This window comes from Harmonia axyridis, chromosome 6 (assembly GCF_914767665.1).
Source record: "Harmonia axyridis chromosome 6, icHarAxyr1.1, whole genome shotgun sequence".
NCBI classification, from domain to species: Eukaryota; Metazoa; Arthropoda; class Insecta; order Coleoptera; family Coccinellidae; genus Harmonia; species Harmonia axyridis.
Genome location: NC_059506.1, coordinates 21198793 through 21220754, shown reverse-complemented (window position 1 = coordinate 21220754; position 21962 = coordinate 21198793). Strand labels below are relative to the sequence as shown.

General features: G+C 35.9%; 1 protein-coding gene across 1 annotated transcript in view; it reads right to left on the bottom strand.

The window, feature by feature from the left end:
* Positions 1-380: 380 nt before the first annotated feature.
* LOC123682918 (runt-related transcription factor 3) overlaps positions 381-21962 on the bottom strand; it is a 51428-nt gene continuing 29846 nt past the window's right edge. The window contains exons 4-5 of the mRNA XM_045621745.1: positions 3746-3919; positions 381-1767 (exon numbers count right to left, since the gene is read on the bottom strand). Coding sequence (XP_045477701.1) covers positions 1124-1767; positions 3746-3919 — 818 coding nt within the window. The 3' untranslated portion in view covers positions 381-1123. The remainder of the gene's footprint in view (positions 1768-3745; positions 3920-21962) is intronic.

The following is a 21962-nucleotide window of genomic DNA, read 5'->3' as shown; positions in this document are numbered from 1 at the left end:
AAGAACCAGGGAAATATAAAATAAAACTTTTCTTAGGACCGAAGGACAAGAAAATATTATGACGCACTCATTAGCAGACTATTCTACTTTTTACTTATCTTAAGTAGGTCATTTAATGGTAGAATGAAATGAGGGATTACTGATGAACATCTAAGTTTCTGAAATGTCAGGGAAAGGATTCGAAAAGAAATGAAGGATATATACAAACAATTTCTTCGACTTTTTCTTTATTTTTGTGTGGACAGAAAGCTATTTCTGTTCGAATGTCTCATTAAATCCTTTTCTTTTCAAAGGAAAAGATGTGTTCCACTTCTTCCACTTGGGATATTTCAACAATTTCAATCAGAAATATAAGGATCAATGAAGAACAATCATCTACAACAAGATTTATTTCGTTTATTTACAGACAAATGATTCAGTGAATATTGCCAAAACAAATAATTCGGAGAAGATTCATCAAACATTTTAACAATTATTTTTACATAAACATAAAGATCAATGCAAGGTTTGTTCAGTGTGGAACATTTCAATTTTAACTATTTACAATATTCAGGTTTCAGATTTATCATACATTGTCACACATATTTTTGATCCAGGTTCTCATTCAATAAAATGTTTTTTACAGCTTTTTCGCTGCATCTTTTGACAGTCAGAGAATTTCTGAAGAGATAATTAGTTTTTCAGATGAATGGACATTTTAAAGATAAGAGATTCAATTAAGGTACAAATTTCTTGTTTCAAGATACGGATAACAACAAAGTTCTCATTGTGAATTACAGTTGAAGACGATAACTGTTTTTTTTTTGTATACAGATTTGAACATTGTTGTGGTTGTATCCAATCGAATTGAAAGGTCGTTAAAATTTTTACAGATAATAGTTTTGACTCAAAATTTCCCGAGGAAAGACAAGGAATTCTCAATTCTTTTTTTTTCAGTCTGATGATGAAATGAATTTCAGCCTTTCTTCATTGATATATTTAAAATTTACGAAACTTCACTTCTCCCGCGATAGATAAATTAACATTTCTCAAATATGGAAAGAATACTTCAATATCTTTAGAAGTAATGTTCGTTAAGTCATTTTCACTGGACTTCACATATTTTCGAAATGTCATTGAAATGTCAATATGGCCTCCAGACATCCGAATTCTTGGAAACCATATTTTTCGATATCTTCATCCCATCCTTGTTACTTGAGGTCACTTCTTCCCTGTTCTTAATCAGAGTTATTGCACCTTTTTTCGCTTTACTGGAACTTAGGTTCACGCCAATTTCGTCCTTGTCCTCAGCTTTCCTTTTTCCTTTTGAATCGTTAGTCTTCACTTCATTAGCTTCAGACGAATCGATATTACTTGAACTTGAGTCTGGGTTTTGAGACTGACCGACATCTCTTGGTGAACTCTTGGAAGGAATTGTCGCAGGATTTCTCAAGCCCATCCAGCTCCAATCGTGAGGATAGAATTGGGAATATAACCATTGGCTAGGGGGAGGTAATAGAGGAGCATTCAAGAATAAACTAGCTGCTAGGGCGTTATTGAAAAGTTGACTGTTCTGCATTGGTGGTGGTACCATACCAGGGTAGTTTGGCGTTGGTTGAGGTGACGGTGTGGGTGATCCTGTTACTGATATGTCGTCTTCTTTGGGTGATTCAGAGCCTGTGGCGGTTGTGAGGAGACCTTCTTGACTTGGAGAAGCTTTCGGTGATGTTGTGCTGTGGGCGTTGCTACAGTTTATGCTTATGGGGCCAAGGGAGGTGGAAGAAGGTTCTGAAAATAAAAGAAGAAATTAATATATTTTCATTAGACGAGTGAAATTTGAGAAAATGAGAAAACGACACCCATTGAATGTAGTGAAGAGTGCAGAAGTGGTTATTGTGTATACAAAGCTCAGAGTTCTCTGTACATTCTCAGAACTTATTTGAAAAATCTTGGAACTTCTTCACCCAGAAATCTTCAGTATAATATAATAGTATACCCTCCAAATGTAGTTCATAAAAATCGTTGAATTAATAGGTTTGGCCGATATTACCGGACATGAACTCGTAATATACTTGGAAATATCTCAATATATTCATATGTTCAAATCTTGATCCGAAACACTTTGCCAATAAACGAAAACGTTAGAATTAAGCAGTCTATTCCCTAAAAGATATTTTGTGGTTCAGAAGCTTATAATATGAGGAAAACTTGATTTCAGATAACTAGCTTCATCGATGAACTTCATGTGCCCACAAAATTTCAATGGAATATAATGGATAGATTTTGGGATAGTCATCGAAATTTCAGAAAGAAAATTTAACGCTTCTTTTTAGTGCTTCGAAAAACAAAATATCCTAAGTACTACACTCACATACAAAAAAAAAAACAAATTGATATATGTTAAAATTTGAGGTCTCATAGTTTTGTATTTTTCATTTAATTTGCAACAATGTTTTTCTTGTAAATTGTAGACAAAATTATTATTTCCAACTCGCATATTCACTCTTTTATTAAATACCTGCTCATTGGTCTATATACAGGGTTAATTAGAAGTTTGTTGTTAAACTCTGGTTTTGAAACATCCTGTGGAATAATTTTGTTTTCAATTTTTTTTTCAAATAACCAATTTTCAATAAAAACCATTCTTTTTGAACATTTTTTTTCTCATAAATGTGAGTGTACTAGTTCATTTTCAAGAGAGAACAGTTTACTTTGAGAAATGAAATTTCCCAAAGATGCTATTAGTTTACTAAATGAATTTAGTGAATTGAAACGAAAATAAGAAACTATGCTACCTCAAATTTGCGTGTGAGTTTATTATTCGAGTTATTATTTATAAATAAAATTTTATATCGGTATAACTGTTGAACCATTGAACAGATTTAGTCCCTAAGCGAACTTGAACTTAATTGTGTATTTAATAACTGTTATTCAATGAACTCTTATATTTTCCCATCAAAAACTGTAGAAAGTTTTCGAATTTTCTGATATCCATCCAATTGCAGAACGATTAGACTTGTTTCACAAAATGGCGAATGCGATAGTCCAAGATTAGAACGTCTAATACTCGTTGCAGAAGGCAATTCCAACACTCTTGCGTTTCACATTCGTGTTGGAATAGGAGCCCATTCTGCAACTTGTTTTAGAATATACTAATATTAGCATATTCCAAAACAAGTTGCAGAATGGGCTCCTATTCCAACACGAATGTGAAACGCAAGAGTGTTGGAATTGCCTTCTGCAACGAGTATTAGACGATATTTTCTCTATTTCAGTCAAGTTTTCTGAAATATTGTCGAAATTCAATGAAAATTCAGATTATACATCCTAGTGACATTTGTATTGTATTTCGGCAGTTGGTGTGACTGTTACGAAAATTGGCAGATTACGAAATATGAATATGAATCGCACGTTTCAAATTTTGAAATAATTTACAATTACGCACTCAATTCGTGAGTTATGTCTGACGAAATCGATTTAACATCACCAGAATTGATAGAATTTGCGAATAATGTTGGAGATCATTTCACTATATCCAAATGATATTATATTGACAAATATTGACGTTTTTTTGAAATTTGATTGAATTGGAAGTCAGTATAGACAACAACAAAACAAAAAATATATCTGAAAACGATGCTGTAATGAGTTCATTACATCACTGTTTTTAGAACTGTAATGAACTCATTACGATACTGAAATAGAGAAAACAAATTTATTTCTAGTACTATTTCAGTATAGACTTAAATTGATACAAATTACTTACCACTAGCTATTCTAGGTGATGTGTTGATAGGTCTATCAAGGTTTGCGAACATGTGGTGTGGAAAGTGAGGATGATGATGGGGCATGAATTGTCCTGAAGGATATGGATGTCTTCCTGCTAGAATTGCCCATTCTGGGGGATGACCAGGTAGACCAGCGAAATGGTGGGCAATTCCTGAAACAAAAATGAAAGAATTATTTTTGAATTACCAATTTTTGTGGGTGTGTAGGTATATCAGAATACGAAGAAAACACTTATAATCAAACGTAGTATTATCATCGATTTGATCGGAAGGTCGTGTACAAAAAAACTTTTTAAGTATCCAAATATAAAAAAGATGTAACAGAACTATTGAGTTTTTTCACATGTAAAAAGGAAGTTTATTTGCGAGTAGTCATTCTGTGAATGCCTCAACCTCATGAACTCGCTGTTTTCAAGATCTAAAAGAAAATTGGAAAATGGCGTGAAATGTAGAGTCCTCATAACTTCTTTATCACTGGTGCTACGAACTGAAACAACGAACATTCTTGAGGCACTCTTTTCAGAAGAATTCACTGTTGTAATCATTTGTTTTTTATGGGTACTAGTTTTGCAGTTATAAAATATAAATTTCTTATCAAATAAAAAAATCATTAAAAGACTCAGTTTCACACAGCAAATCAACAAAGTGACAACCTATGATCAACATTTTCGGTGGCCACCAAGTTCACACGTAAAGAACAACAATCAAGAATTTAAAAATGTTGAAAATAAATAACGGTGTTAAACCCGGAGAACTTGGTGGCCACTGAATATTTCAATTATCTGAAGTGCACATATTATCACAGATAGGCACTTGGTTGATTTGCCGTGTGAAACATAGTCTTTTGATGATTTTTTAGTTTGATAAGAAATTTATATATCATGTTATAGATTGTAGAAATGGGAAAAAATTTCCATTTTATGGTTTACATTCAAAAAACAAAGTTGTGTATTGTAACTGATAACAATAAAAAACAAATTATGTTGAATGTTTTTGTTTCATTTTGATAGCACCAGTACCTAATGAAGAAGTTATGAGAACTTTTCTTATCACGCCTTTCTCCATGTGGTAGATGTTTGTGTTATATCTCAAACACAAATTACAAAAAAAAACAAATGATAACACTAATGGACTTTACAGAAAAAAATGCCTGTAGAATGTTATTGTTTTTAATGAAGAAGAAGTGATGAAGAAGTCATGAGAACTTTTAATTTCACGCCTTTTTTTAATTTCGTTTTGTAGCCTGAAAACAGTTGAACTATATAGGTTACGGTTTTCACCAAATTGATTCTCTCTAAATTTGAGCCCGAAAATGTGACATTAATTTTTTTCTAGCTCAAAGGAACTCCGAGATCCCCTCATCAGACAACGAATCTGTGACACACGATATATACCCTAGGAAACGGGAAATTTAATTGAAAATAACGCAATGTAAATTGTTAATTGATTTACCACCATTTTCACCATTCTGATAATCAGAAGTAAAAACTTCGTGGATGGGAGTGAACTTTCCACGAAATAAAACAGTGGAGTTTTGAAATATGGCTTTCATGAGCTCACTTCATTAGGGTGGAAAACCAATATTTCACAAAAATAATAATCCCCTCCTCCTCGAATACAGAGTGCGGGAGGATATTATTAAATTCGATAACAACTTCCGGCGATCCCATATTTCCTGCAAACAATCTTGCGAACTAGGATCCTGCCCAGGATCTCGGTATAGATCTTTATAGTGAAGGTTAGCAGCAGTCCTGCGGCGGGCCAATGAGGTTTGAGGCTGCCCCACCCAACCAATGAGGCGTCTTAGGATCAACCCTTTACCTTTCATTGTGCTAGAAGTGGAGACAAGGCTGAGAAACAAGCAGGGCCGCTGTAATATTATATGCTACGTTCTCGGTTACAATTTCTACCCGCTTTGGACCCACTTGGGTGGATTTTATGTCTCCCCCCTTTCGCAATTACGAAATGTTGGGCTCTATTTCTATATTGATTTTTAGTCAAATGCACACGTCGCAGCGAGAACTGTTTTCTCTGGAATTGTCGGCTATCCATTTCGAAAACTATCGATTTTTATATGCTCTTTGTTTGGAATTGAAATTCTAGATCACTCCCTTAGTCGTTGACACTCAAAAAAACCATCGAAAAGTTGAAGATCATATTAGGTGGTTCTAAATTGATTGGGACGATTTTAGGAGATGATATTTTTTTTGGCATTGAATTAAGGATAATTAAATTGAGGATAATTAATTGCCATTTTGGTTTCATTAATTTTGAAGTTTCATAATGAAGGGGAGGAAAAATTAACCCATACGATATCTTGTATGAAAACATTTAGAAGCTTCTATAATGTTTGAAATGAACAATTTCTCCAAAACTACAATTTTATTATGCAATTTTTTGTATCTTAACGTTTTGTCCTGCAATTCAGGTGAATATTTCTGTAAAACGCAAAGACGAGACAATTTTGAATTGAAGCCGATCATCATGTGATTGGAGATTCGTGGGAGTAGGTACACTCATTTGACTCATTTCCCCTCAAAAAACTATGAGTTGAGTAACACTTCATTTTTAATGTTTTTGCAATACTACTATCATTATAGAAGTATTCCCGAAACATTAAAAATGAAGTATTACACATTTTTTTGTGAAAATTCGATTTTAATTCAAAATAGTTGCCTTCGAGGGCGATACAGCGATTATAGATATCTTACAGCTTTTCGATACCATTTTTGTGGTACCATTTGTCTTTCGCTTCAAAATAGGCCTTAGTTTCGGCGATTACTTCTTCATTGTCGCTAAATTTCTGTCCAGCAAGCTTTCTTTTTGGGGTTTGAGAAGATGAAAAAGTCGCTGGGGGCCAGATCTGGCGAATACGGTAGATGCAGAAGCAATTCGAAGCCAAATTCATGCAATTTTGCCATTGTTTTCATTGATTTGTGACAGCGCATGGTCTTGATGAAACAGCACTTTTTTTCTGCAAATGGAGCCGTTTTTTTAACGACTTCATCCTTGAAACTATCCAATAACGCTATATAATAATCGCTGTTAAAGATCTGTTCCTTTTGGAGGTAATTAATTAATACTACGCCTTGCGCATCCCCGAATACTGATGGCATAACCTTTCTAGCTGACTGTTGTGTTTTTCCTCTCTTTTGATTCGGTTCATCGAGTGCAGTCCATTCAGCTGACTATCGATTGGACTCCGGAGTGAAATGATGTAGCCATGTTTCATCCATTGTCAGATATCGACGCAAAAATTCAGGTTTATTCCACTTAAACAGTTTCAAACACTGCTCAGAATCATTAAAACGTTGATGCTTTTGATCGATTGTGAGCTCGCGTGGCACCCATTTGGCACACAGCTTTCTTATGTATAAATATGATAAGATGTACACGTTCAGATGATATATTCACAATGTCTCCTATCTCGATCAACTTCATTTTACGGTCATTCAAAATTATTTTGTGAACTCTTTTGATTTTTTCCTCGGTGACAGCCTCTTCTGGGCGTCTACTGCGTTGATGGTTGATTTTCCTGGTGCAGACCCGGAAACTCTTCATCAAGACAAGATTTTGCTTCAACTGTATTTTTTCACTTCATAAAGCAATATTTTATCAGCAAAGGAAATCCTTTTTTTTTCATCTTTTTTGAAATAAAAAAAGTAGCTACACTCAGAACGCAATATCTCACAAACTATTGGACTGCTGTCAAATTCCGACACGTACAGTTTGAAGGTTGGTATTACCTAGAAATCATATGGATTTAATACTTGCACCGCCATCTGTGCATCAGACTGGGGACTTTTCTATTGGCCTAATATCTCCGAAAAGCTATATTTCAGAAGTCAGTGCTCAAACCTTAGACGCAGACAACCTTGCTTCGAGTCCACCGAGTACCTTCCGAAGAGAACAACTCTTTATAAATTGAGATTTAATGAAATGAACATTTTGAGAACGAGTATTCAAAATGGTCTCATCTCGATAATTGCCACTCTTGAGTGTAAAATTCGCAGTGTTTCAATAATGAACAACCTTCTTCAAGCAACATTTGAAACAAGTGTCAAGTTTATCGCACATTGTATCAGATAAAGTTTTCCTCTAAAATAAAAAAAAATTACAAAATCCCCAACGCAATAATCTCTCCTCAAATAATAACGAAAAGAGGATGAAATAATGACTAATCTGCAATAAAACGGCTTGGCTGGCAATAAATAGGGCAATCCGAGGCAGGGGATGAGAAGGGAGCTAAGAAGATCCTTTCACAATTAAAGTAGCCCTTAAAGATAAGCCGAGGGCGTAAAAAACATCCCTTTACAACTGAAAAACTTCGTTAGGATCCCTCGAAGAAAAACTGCGTTAAAGCTGCTGAGACGGTGTTAACAATACCGGGGTTTTTCAGGGAGTTTCCGTATAGATTCCAGGCCGTTGATTGCAGAAGTAATGAGGGAAGAAACGACATTTATCTTGGAGGACTAAGGTGTTCCTGAGCGATTATACGAACCCTTTCCGGAGGGGGAGGAAGACTAATACGGCAGAAGGGTATTAATGGGGTTAACGTTAACGGCGACATAAAACTACGTGGTCTGCGTTCGATACTTTGTTACTGAAGACACATCTTCATCGGTATTCGGTGCAATCGCAGAAACGATGCCAACATTGGTTATTATAGATTCAGTGTTTCCTTCAGTAAGCATGTCAAAGATTAAACTATTTGTTCATTTAGTCGAATGATTATTCTGACTATTGAAAATCAAAATATTACTCATTCAGCAATTTGTTCTGACGGTTTTACAACTTTTTAGTGTTCATGTCCTTCTATCATTTTCAATATTTTTTGTTCTCATCTTTATAATAATAATATAATAATAAGCCTTTATTCTTCAACAAGTTTACAACCCAAATACAGGAAAAAAAATTTTCAATTACAATAAGAAACACAACAACACATAGTCATACTCAAATAAATGGGTATACATAGAAAAAACCAAAAATTACAGAATTAAATCTAGGAACTACCTATCCAATTCAACATAAACTTGGAGTAATTTATACAGATGATCAATGTTAACGTCACATCTATGAGCTATCTTAATATAAGTACTACACATGTAGTGAATTGGTGACCTTAAACTTAAATTTGTTTTTCCTGCTCTCAAATAAAAAAATAAATTGTTTCTGCTCTCTATACCTGGAACAAGTATTGGTAAATTCTCCAACAATGCTGGACAGTCTATCCCATTATTTACAAGTTTATAAATGAAACTCAACGCTAGCATACCCCTTCTAGTTTCCAAACTTTTGCATTCAAATCTACCAAGCAGTAATCCATGATCATATCCAATAAAAGGATATTCAGCATCCTGTTTCCAAACCAAGAACTTTAAAAACTTCCTCTGCACCGCCTCCAAACGATGTATATGGCATTGATAAATAGGTCTCCATATCATACTGGCGTACTCCAGTTTGCTTCTTATGAATGAATTAAATAACGACAGATAAGTATCAACGCATGTAAAGGATTTACCGCTACGAATTATAAAACCATACAACTTGCACATCGATGAAACTACATGATCCAAGTGAGGTAAGAATGTGCACTCCTTATCAAATATCACACCCAAGTCTTTAATTTGCGTTAGACGACTCAACACATTACCCGTTATATTATAATCATATTTAATTATTGCCTTCCTCCTAGTATATGATACAATATAAAATTTTTCGCCATTCAATGCCAAATGGTTTCGATGACACCAGGTAGCTATACGTTCTATGGCCCGCTGTAGAGTGACGCAATCCAGTTCACTAATGATCTTCAAATATAACTTTAAGTCATCCGCAAACATCAAGATGGGCATCTCGATTTCACCAATGAGGTCGACTAAATCAAATATTTCAAACTCTGACTCTGTTACCTTTTATTTATACATATGTGTCACTTCATCTACCTATATTCAGACGGCACAAAACCGAAAAAGATGGCTAGAGTTAAGGGAGGCTTTTGTTCAGCAGTGGACGGGATAAGCTTTATGAAGATAATGATGATCTACCTATATTGTTTATTTTTCTCAGTAGCCTTGATAAAGTCTATAATATATAGACGAAACGTTGGCTTAGTCCAAAGTGGTCACCTGATTTCAATAGTCCTAACTCTGTAAATTGAACTTCAACTGAACTTCATTATTTCCATTTTGCCCAAATTCTCAAATTTGGAAATGAATCTGGGCTAGAATTAAGGATTTTATTCAACTCACTGATTTTATGAAAATGAACTCTAGAAAGCCTTTGTTGAGAAGTGGATCGAATAATCATTCAAATTATCATTAAAAGATCTAAAAATTCTGTTAGAATATGTTAGAAATTCATCCGTTAAAGTTCATTGAAACTTAGTTTGTAAAATTTATTGATTGAATGAGTTATCCAAATATTCAGCTTCGTAGCTGAATTGTAATTGTATTGGATCAAAAATGAGCTTCATCACTGAATACAGTATTTTGATGAAATTGTTCATCATTTTCGAGTTGTTCAAAAGCAAACCCAGAAAATAAACAACATTTATGAAGGCCTCATGGGTCCAGTTTTCGAACCAGTTGAATTTTGTAAGGATATAAGACCTAAATGTCCATGTTGTTGTTTGAGAAAGATTAATTGTTTAGAACGACGTATTAGGCCAATTGAAAAGTCCCCAGTCTGATGCACAGATGGCGGTGCAAGTATTAAATCCATATGATTTTGAGTTGGTATCAACCTTCAAACGATAAGTGCAAAAATTTGACACCAGTCCGACCATTAGTTTGTGAGATATTGCGTTTCGAGTGCAGCTAATTTTGTTATTTGAAACAAACAATTTCGTGGGCTGATAAAATATTGCTTTTTGAAGCAAAAAAATACAGTTGAAGCAAAATCTTGGCTGGATGAAGAGTTTCCGGTGTCTGCACCAGGAAAATCAACCATCATTGATAGGTTTATTGAATTTGAACATGTTGAAAAAAGCACCGAAGACGGCAAACGCAGTGGACGCCCGAAAGAAGCTGTCACCGACGAAAAATTAAAAAAAGTTCAAAAAATAATTTTGAATGACCGTAAAGTGAAGTTGATCGAGATAGCAGACATTGTGAAGATATCATCTAAACGTGTACCGGGTTTTTCACCATAATTTGACCCCCGTTTAACTTTGTAACTAAAAGAGGTACAAAAAAATATTATTCACAAAAGTTTCACGAAATCGACTTGTGTTTTTTAAAATGATTTCACAAAATGAAATATATACAGAGTGGGCAATATATTGATTGCAACTTAATTTTTTCAAATGGAACACCCAGTATATTTCTCTATATTTGAATAGCTCTTTTTCCCCTGATTTCGAATATATAACATGTGTTTGGTCTATCTCTCTTATTCTGAGTACCACCGAGTTTAAAATTTTAAGAACCTCTTGGCAAGCTAAGTGATCAGTGGAAGGCTGCAATAATTGAAAATGCTCTCTTTTGAGTTATCTCGTGGGCAACGATTTATTACATACGTTTGTCATTGAATGAAACTATTCATCGAATATGCACTACACAGAAGCGTAAAAATTTGAAATATTTCCACTTTATGCAAAGAACAATAAAAATAATAAAGCTGAAAGGAGAGAATATACGGAGTTGCATTAAAATCATCCAATTCCAATTTATAGTTGCCAACGAGATAACTCAAAAAAGGGCATTTCGAGTTATCGCAGCCTACCACTTGAAAACTAATTACTTAGCTTAAAATTTGAAACTCTGTGGTACTCAGAATAAGAGAGATGGCCGAACATATGTTATATATTCGGAATCAGGGGAAAGAGAGCTATTCAAATATAGAGTAATATACAGGGTGTTTCATTAGAAAAAATGAAGTTGCAATCAATATGTTGCCCACCTGAATATATTTCATTTTATGAAATCATTTTAAAAAATACTAGTCGATTTCGTGAAACTTTTGTTGGAAACATTTTTTTGTACCTCTTTTAGTAACAAAGTGAAAGGGGGGTTCAAATTATGGTGAAAAACCCGGTACATCATATCATTCACGAATGTTTGTATATGAGAAAGCTGTGTGCAAAATGGGTGCCGCGTTAGCTCACAATCGATGAAAAGCAACAACGTGCTAATGATTCTGAGCAGTTTTTGGAGCTGTTCAAGTGCAATAAATCTGAATTTTTGCATCGATATGTGATAATGGATGAAACACGGCTCCATCATTTCACTCTGGAGTCCAATCCACAGTCAGCTGAGTGGACTGCACACGATGAACCGAGTCCAGAGCGAGGAAAAACACAACAGTCAGCCGGCAAGGTTATGGCATCAGTATTCTGGGATGCGTAAGGTATAATATTCATCCAAAAACGTCAGACCATAGACAGCGTTATTGGATCGTTTAAAGGACGAAATCGTTAAAAAAATGGCCTCATTTGAAGAAAAAAAGAAGGTGCTATGTCACAAACCAACGAAAACAATGACAAAATTGCATGAATTGGGATTCGAATTGCTTCTGCATCCGCCGTATCACCAGATCTGGTTCCCAGCGACTTTTTCCTGTTCTCTGAACTCAAAAGAATGCTCGCTGGAAAGAAATTTAGCTCCAATTTAGAAGTAATCGCCGAAACTGAGGCCCATTTTGAAGGGAAAGACAAATCGTACTACAAAAATGATATCAAAAATTTGGAAGATCGCTATAATCGCTGTATCGCCCTCGAAGGCAACTATGTTGAATAATAGAATCGAACTTTTCCAAAAAAATATGTTTTACTATGGTAGACCGAGGACTTTTCAATTGGCCAGTTACAATCATAAGAATCTGTTTTATTATTTTTGCGCGCTTTTCTAACAAAAACATGTTTTTAAATTTGGGATTTTGAACAGAGCGAGGTCACACTAATATTAAGTTTTCCCAATAATTCGTTCGAACTGAAACTCAAATATTTTTTGAGATATCGCAAAAAAGGATTTCGCGAATCATCGTAGATTGAAAAATGATTTTTTTATAAAATTTCTTCTTAACTTTCAATTCAAAACAACTGAAAGGCTGGGATTTTAAAGGTAGGTTTTAGATTAAGTTCTTTGATCTTATGCAAAATGATGTGAAAATCACTCTCATACGTATTTGGACAAATGCGCAAAAGCCCCTGACTCCACGTCAGTGCTTTTCTCATTTGTTATTGATCAGTTGAAAACATCAACATGCAGGGATATATTATAAATCTGAAACTCTATGAGATGCTCGAAACGAGATAATTTTCAATGAGAACTGAAGGATTCTCCATTTCGATTAAATGATTAGGTAAATACCAAAAAAGTATCAACTCATTATGTTCTTATATTTAGGTACTCAAATTCACAGAAATCTACTCTATGGTATAAATGTGACACGAAAGATCTGAAAACTGTAAAGAAATTCCCCATCCCCATTTATGAGAACTCACTTCGCATTCATACCATACTACGCCATCTATCGAGTGGAAACTCAATTGTTCCAGTCTACGCTTGCAATGTGAGTAAAAGCAGAAACGTTTACTTCGACAGTTCATGTGAAGGGGTTCATCGATTAATTTCAACCCTTTCAGAGCGTTATTCTGTGAAGCAAGGTAGGAATCTGCCTAAACAAACTGTTCCTTGATCGGTTCAAAGGCAGATTTTCAAGTAATTTACTCGGTTCAAAACTGTAAGTTTTTCATTTCAGATTATTTCGTTAGAATTTAATAGAATTAACAAAAAAAAATAGAAGTATTCAGATTATTCGTAAGAATTTAATTCTTTCGAAGGAAATATAAGTGAAAAGGATTCCTTAAAAAAAATGATTCATAAAAAAATTATTGAAATTGAAGAAACATGATTTTAGAACTTGAGAAAACGCGAAGTTGCACATTATCCGAAAAAATTACTGAAGTTTCATCATTTAAAGCTTTTGTTCCATGAACAAATCATTTCGTCACAATGTTGAAATTTAAAATTTTGAGCCAGGAATGGTTAGACTCCAGTAAGACTCCAGAAACCAATTTATGAACGGATTCGTATCAGTATACGAATCCGTTCTTAAATTCGTTTCTGCCCGTTCATAATGCTGAAAAAATTTCCTTCATAACAAAGGGAGATAGAAATTAGAAATAGCAAAATTAAGTGTCATGCAGAAAAGACAGAGAAGCATGGAAAAAACTGGAAGAGGCCTATGTCCGACACTGGATGAAAGAGAGGCTGAAGAAGAAGTGTCATGCACAATTTCTTGTTGATCGAGCACTAGATGAAAAAATGAAATATGAAATGATAATTTCAATCTTCGTGGAAAATTTTAAGATAATCATATCATCATAATAATAGAAACTTGAAGAAGAATTTGGAAAAAAGAAATACCCAATATTTGGTCGGCTTTAATTCTTGCACGACTGCACGAGCTGTATTTCATAGGTACATAAGTCAATATTCTTACTTAAAATTTCTCACGTAGTCGAAGGACAAAGACCAACAAGTTGAGAATGGCGAAGAATTGACATTTCGCATCTTCTTCAACACTTCGCGCTACAGCAGAAATATTCTCATAGTTGCGCACATTTCTTTGTCTTGTTGATGGTAAGAGTGAGAACGATCAAAAAGTGCACGAGTTGGATCTTCATTAGGCAGATTATGTTAACCGTTAAATGGAAAAAGTCCTCTATAAACTCCGCGAACAGATTCATTTTTGCGAACTTAATTTCTACAATTTGGAAACGTGTTGTAGCATTAAACAATTAATGATGAATTGCCAAACCTTAGTGAAGAGAAATATCAATACAATTTGTCATTATCAACTATCAAACCATAGACAAAAAAACTTTGCATGATGTCAAAAAGCACCTGTTAAAATGAAAAATGCCGAATAATTTAACAAATTCACTGAAATCCTCGTTCTTGTGCTCTTCATTTCCTATTACATTATTTCAAGAAGGACTAAGGGCCTGTAACATAAGCCATTGGAAAAGACTTTGTTGGGTAAAGATCGTTTCATAAGAAAATCACCTTTATAGGGAGCTTGAAAGTGGCTCCGGTTTCATGAACATATTCTGACCGTCTTTTATACAACGCTTTCTTTTATTCGTAAGTGTCGAATTTCCTAGGGTTTGCTACCCTCTCTCTCGAGGTCAGCACCTTACCGGGGTGTGAGGGCTTGTTGTAACTGCCTGCTGTAAAGAAGACAATTAAACTGAGACTGACTAGAAAATGTGGCGTTGCTAATCCCAGCCTGCTACCTTCCCCATACCTCAACAATCCCATGTTCCTTAAAAATCTCATTCCTGCCAATACCTCGCCCACTTCTAAGAACATCCTTTTATCCTTATTCTTCCAACAAACAGGTTCTAGCAGAACTAGCAACACGAGAAGAGGAGCAGAGCAGCCAGCCAGCCAGCCGGCCGGCTGGGTCCACGAAAGAGGAGATAGAGGCGCAGAAGTGAACAAACAGATGCCATAAAGGTAGTTGTAAATCATTGACAGGTCTAGCAGAACGAGACACAAGAGGCCGAGAAGGAAGCTAGAAGATACCAGGCTGTGAGTACGTGGTAGAATAGGGGCTACTTATGTTTCCGCGGGCGCCAGTTTAGAACCTAGAGTGTAATTCTCGGTACACTATTCGAGGAGTTACTATGACTTTGATGACCTTGAATCTCAGGAAACGAGGATAACAAAAAAAATATGCTAGCTCTCTGCTCAAGGTCAAAATCACCAATTTCTTTCGAAAAAAACTGCCCTTTTTTTATAACTTCCTGGCACCAACTAAGATGAATCATATGCTGTGAGGACTTGTGTGTGTGATTTTCTTTAGTCGTGCTAGTTCGCAAAGCTCGCAAGACCCTTGGGTCGAGATCAGAGTCAAGAGGCGTCTCTTTTCACTGTGATTTACTTTTAGGGGAGGAGGCTTGCCAACCATAGTCCCTGCGGGAAACTACCTCATCAGGGTTGAGTTCCGTAATCAGAGCTATTAGTGAAACCACGGAATGAAGGAGACCATAGGTGGGTATACGCCTCACGCTCTTTAGGCTACCAATTGGATGGCTCTACCACCTTCAAAGAATTGTTCCTACCCTATCCCATACTCTAACTAGGGCAGGACAGCGAGATACAAGAGGGATTATTATTATTATTATAAAAAGATACTGAGATGAGGCCATATGGCCTATAAACCTCATACAAAAAGAAAAAAAAACACCTTAGGAGATAAATGTAAGAGACAAAAAAAACATTCTTAGCAAAAATGGAGTCTAGTCTGTTTTTGAACGAATTCACACTCTCAGCACCTACGACACTCTCCGGTAAAGAGTTCCACCTACCGAATATCCGATTTGGCTGGAAAGAATCTCTCGCACGTGTACGAAACACCTAGTGGTATAACTCATGACGGTGGCTCCGGAGATGATTTTCATTCATCATAAAGATGTCAGCGAGATCACCACCATTAAAATTGTTTAAGATGCGATATGTCACAATCAAGTCACCCCGGACACGACGGTCATGAAAACTACTCAACCGGAACATCTGTAGTCTCTCCTCGTAACATGGTCGAACTCACCCAAAAGGAATCCTGGTTGCAGAGCGCTGTATTCTCTCCAAACGTTGTTGATCACAAATCAGGTGTGGAGACCACGTGGGGCCGGCGTGTTCGAGAATCGGTCGGATGTAGGTTATATAAAGCTGCCTGCAAGTGACAATCGAACATCTGGGAAACACCCGCCGTATCAGGTACAACATCTTACTGGCTCTAGAGACTAAATTACCCACATGGGCAGACCAGAAGAGATCCTCTGTAATGATGACACCAAGGTCATTATGCTGCCTGCATGACTCCATAACACGGCCATCAAAAAAGTATTGATGCCTCGGGTTGTATCTACCAAGATGAAGGACCTTGCATTTATTCACGTTTAGAGGGAGGAGCCATTGGTGACACCACCCATCCAACCGCACCAAGTCACCTCGAAGGACATCAGGAAAGCGTGCATCATAAAATAATTTGTTATCGTCTGCGTATTGCGAACAGAAAGCCGAAAGTAAGTGTGGGAGATCTGAAACGTAAATCAGAAAAAGAAGCGGACCCAAAACAGAGCCCTGAGGGACTTCACTAATAACTGCCCTGACATCCGAAAAAGAATCACCCACTCTAACCGAAAAATACCAGTCAGTGATGAACGAACGGAGCCAAGTCAAAAAACAGCCTCTAATGCCAAAATGCTCGAGTTTGTAGAAGAGGCGATTAAAAGGAACACGGTCGAAGGCTCGGGAGAAGTCCAAATAGATAACATCCATTGGTGTCCCACAGGCAAGAAACTTGGTCCAGCTCTGAAGGCATTGCAGGAGGCATGTGACGACCGAACGCCCAGGCAGGAAACCATGCTGGCACTCGGGAATTATATTGTTTTCAGTCAAAAAATTGAGCCATTTATTACAAACAACTCTCTCAGCAATCTTGGATATGATAGGAAGGAGAGTAATTGGGCGGTAATTGCTCGGTCATAGTTTGTCCCCCTTCTTGAAGACAGGAGTTATCCTTGATATCTTCCAAGCAGATGGTAATTGACCTAAGCTGAGGGATAATCTTATTAGGACAGTTATCGGCAGTGAGAGAGATGTGGAGCATTTTTTCAGCAATCCAGCAGGGATATTATCCATACCAGGGGCGGCAGATGGATCCAACTCGGATGAAAGCTTCAGTATTTCTTCCTCATTGACATCAATAGACTTGAGCAAGTTGACAACACGGGGAGAAGTAATGCAGGGCAGAGGGTCCCCTGGCTCTGCAGAAAAGGAATTAGTGAAAACACTGGCGAAGACTGCAGAACATTCTGGGTCACCAGAACACAGACCACCTGATTCATCTCTGACACGAGGAATTGAAACCTTAGAGCTGAGAGTGTTTCGAATATATTTATAAATTTTTTTCCGGTTATTGGGTTGGGTAAACAAATTTCTTGCGTTCTTAATTTTTTTGCCAAGTGCATTTGAGAAGTTGCGATGAACACGATAGTCCAACACAGACCCACTACGAATATACTGCTGCCATAGCTTCTTTTTCCGACGCTGCATAGTGATGATCTCATCAGTCAACCAAGGCTTGGATGACACGGAAGTGACCAACTTTCTCCTGGTAAATCGATTCCTCTAGATACGTGCTTAAACTTTCTCAAGCACCATCAATATTCCCATCACTCAACAGACTGTTCCAGTCAGTATTAGAAAGGTAGAATTCGAGGGAATGATAAACAATAATAGAGGTCATCTTCTTAGAGGGTTTTCGTGCGGGAAAGGAAGTGAAATGTAGAGTAGACTTAATCATCACATGGATATTCCGCCGTACAGTACTAAACCCTTGGTGAGCCCGCTGCAACACTGAAGAGGAAGGTTGGCGTCGTTGGAACCTTTCTCTACAACGTCGACGAAGATGTAATGGAGGTTTTTAGTGAGTATGTCCATAATGTGAGCCTCACACCACCCAGCAGGTGCCGACAGGAGTTTCACTCTTGTCGAAATCTGTTGTGTGTCTATAAGGTGGATTTCCCTCTATTAAAAAAAAAGGGTTTCCTACACTGAAAACTAGAGATTTTTTGTTTGCATTTGATAATGTTTCATAGAAATTGAAATAAGAAAGCTTGTGTGCTGGAGAAAAACATATGATAGTGATAATTGAAGAAAAGAAAAAAGTACGTTGTAGATTGAATCTAGTATAGAGTAACTTAATCAAAATCACATTCTAGATAGATATAACTTCTCCTCATAATTACTTAGAGCAGCAATAACAGTATTTACTCCTCCTCCAATCCACATACGTTTATTTCCTTCCTAACAGATTGAAACATCAATTTCTATTTATATAGTTGTACTTAACGAAACTGCATGCCATCTTTACGATCGTTACATCTTCCGTTCTCTTGGCACGATCGAGTTGATAGTAAGATTTTAGTAGGGCAATATAACAACCTCATTATCCAACTAGCAAGCGCCCGGAATATTCGGGAGATAAAGGTAATATTCTAATCTGCATGCCTAGGGATGATAACTGGTCCTTTATTCAAGCTCACCTATCGCTTCGAAGTGTAATCCCCCTGTTAATTATATCTTCTAATTACCAATTAAAACGACACGGATGAGATGAGATGATTAGTTTCAATTAGTCAGACTGGCGTCACTGTGCGAATTGTCGAGTATTTTTCATTAGACGAGATGTCCGGACGGTTTGTCCAGTTTGCTATTTTCTTTAGTTTTGGTTTATTCTATCGATATTTCGAGAATAGGATTATGAACTTGGTGAAATTTCCTCAGTTCACGTTTAGACATTATCGAGTTTTTTTCATGAAATGCAATGTGTGGGGTCTTGTTCTAGTTATCTCACTATTTTCTTCAGTTTCGGTTTACTGTTTGGATAATTCAGTGAGAGAAATGCTTATGAATTTGTTGAAATTTCCTGAGTTTACGGCTTGTGATTGTCTTGTATTTTTCATTAGATGAGATTTCTGGGCTCTTGTTCTAGTTTACCTACTATTTGCTTTTCCGTCTTTTCTTTACTCCAAAAGTGGATGATGTATGTATGTATTATAGTTACATCTGAAAACAATAAAGAAGAATCCAGAAAGCAGTATCAAATGTTATAGTTTCCATTGTGTTGATTTAAAGTTATAGCGATCCATTCTAAATAATCTGAAACTGAATTGATAGCTTGGAAACCATAATGAAATTTATGAATTGGACAAGTATTCAGCAAAAAGTCAATGGTTTCTTCTACACCACACTCGCATAGTGGTAGTGTTATTATAATTACAATTGAAAATAAAACATTAAAGGACCAGAAAGCAAATATTAAAGTTTCCATTTTGTTGATTTAAAGTTAGCGATCCATTCTAACTAATCTGAAACTGAATGGATAGCTTGGAAACCATCATGAAATTTATAAATTGGACAAGTATTCACCAAGTGGTCGATGATTTCTTTTACGCCTCACCCACATAGTGGACTTTCAATAGAATTTCATTTGAAGAGCTTACTATTGCAACGACCATAACCAGTGCTAAGTCGATTTAATAAAGCACACCAAATTTTCCTAGGAAGGTTGAAACCTGGAATTTACTCTGAGGATCAAAGATTTGACTTTTGTTGATAACATTACAAAAACTCAATTCTGAAAGCCAAATTTCCTTGTTACCTCTAATAAATCAAAAGAGAGTGTTAATACATAAAGTTTTACTTCAATCTGACAATTTCAGTATCCTGAAGGTAAGATTTCATTGGAAATATGTTCGGGTAGAAATTAAATTAATCCCAAAATGTCTTGGCTGCAACCTGTCTACGACTATAAGGCGGGAGTATATGTTATAGCACTGGTAACCAATGTAAAGGTGTAGATTTAAGGTATAAACAGACCAACGCAGACTGCGGGAGCGGGAACGGGAGCGATGCGTTAGATGCGGCAGCGCAAAGAATCAAGTTTAACTGTGAGGAATTTGGGAGGAAAATTATGATTCAAGATGGAATTATTGGAAGGTACTTTCAATTTTTATATTTTTCTTGATTATTCTAATGAAAACAGAAAAAATTCTGTTTTATTTGGATAAGGGCAGAAATACCACTCAAGAGTCTAATACTGCATAATTTTTAGATCTTCACTAATGTATTATTAATAGTTTCGAAATCAGAATGATGAAACACTAGATATAGCTATATCGCGCCGCCACAGATAAATTTCTCAGATAAGGTAATAGGAAGCTGTGATGATGTCACGAGAATTGAAAGTGCTTTGCAAATATAATGAAAACAATTACAGCGTCTTTACTTAATCAATCTTCGATTAGTTTACTTTATAAATATCATAATTTTTTTATATGAATAATCAGTAAAAATAGAATCAAGATAAAATGCCCGTGATCATCACAACATAAATAAATCTTGCTAGTTTGATTATTCCTTTGGTATTCCCTACGCACAGCTGGGTACATTGGATATAGAAGGGTGACCATGTTTTCAATTATGTTCTTTGTTGACAAATTGTTTGTTTCGGTTGAAGAATTAAATGTCACTGAAAGAAAATAAATCTCTTCTTCGAATAGTATGGCAAGTATAAGAGGATGCTGGGTGTCGATACACGACAAAAAATTGGTAGAATGCTGAATTAGGTACATTACATTGTGGAGTAGAGTGAAAATTAAGATAAGGAAAACACTGACGTTAAATCAGGAGATTTTGAGCACTCATTCATTTATTTGTCAATTGCAACATGCCCTCAAAAGCTCCTAAATTCCTAAATAAATTTTATTCTTCTCGAATACCCTATGCCTCTGACGCCGCTCACAAAATCATGCACAAAGTGTAGATTTCATATTTTATATATGCTTGCAAAATTTCATCTTGATCCGATTTCTTGTTATTAAAATATTAGGTGTTTATTTCCATATCCTTCTTGAATGGAAATATTCAGCATTCAGTATTTTTTTTCAATATTCTTCATTTTTTATGGTTCTGATGATGTGATCCTTTTGAGGTTTCACACAGAACTTGAAATTTTATTTCATTTAAACACCCAAAATCCTAACTGTGTTGGTTTTCGGGTCACAGAAATATTGTGCAGTTTTTTTCGATTTTCTTCTGGAATTTTCTTTGGGCCTGATGCCTGTATTAAGGGTGTTCAATACCTTGTTCATACCACTGCTATTTCAGTGCTAATCAACTGCATTTGTGAGACCAAAATACAGGTCGGATTCATTTCATTTTTTGAGTGAACAATGACGTGATAGTGAACTTGAAGGTCTCGTCTCGATTTCCAAAAAAAAATCGATAATATTCCGAAAATTGAACTTTGAAATTAAACACATTCTTTAAATGACTTTTCAGCTTTAGAGAGACTTCTCATTTCAAGTAAGTCATCCTTAAATGTTCAGTGATATTATGAGTTTTGAATTGGTGCAAACATTTTTTAAAAATCGCTGGATTTGCTCTAGTTATAGATGTTTTTCAAATAGAATTATGCTTTTTGGAACGCCTTCCAAAGGTTTACGCCTTTTTGCAGCACGAACGCCAATAGAATCTTGGACTGTATTTTATGGCTCGAGATGAATGACACTCTTATGATTTACGAGGGTATGGTTTCTCTGATTGGCTAAAATTGTGGACATTACTAGTTCATGTCAATATTGCAATGAGGAATTTTGCACGAATATAGGTA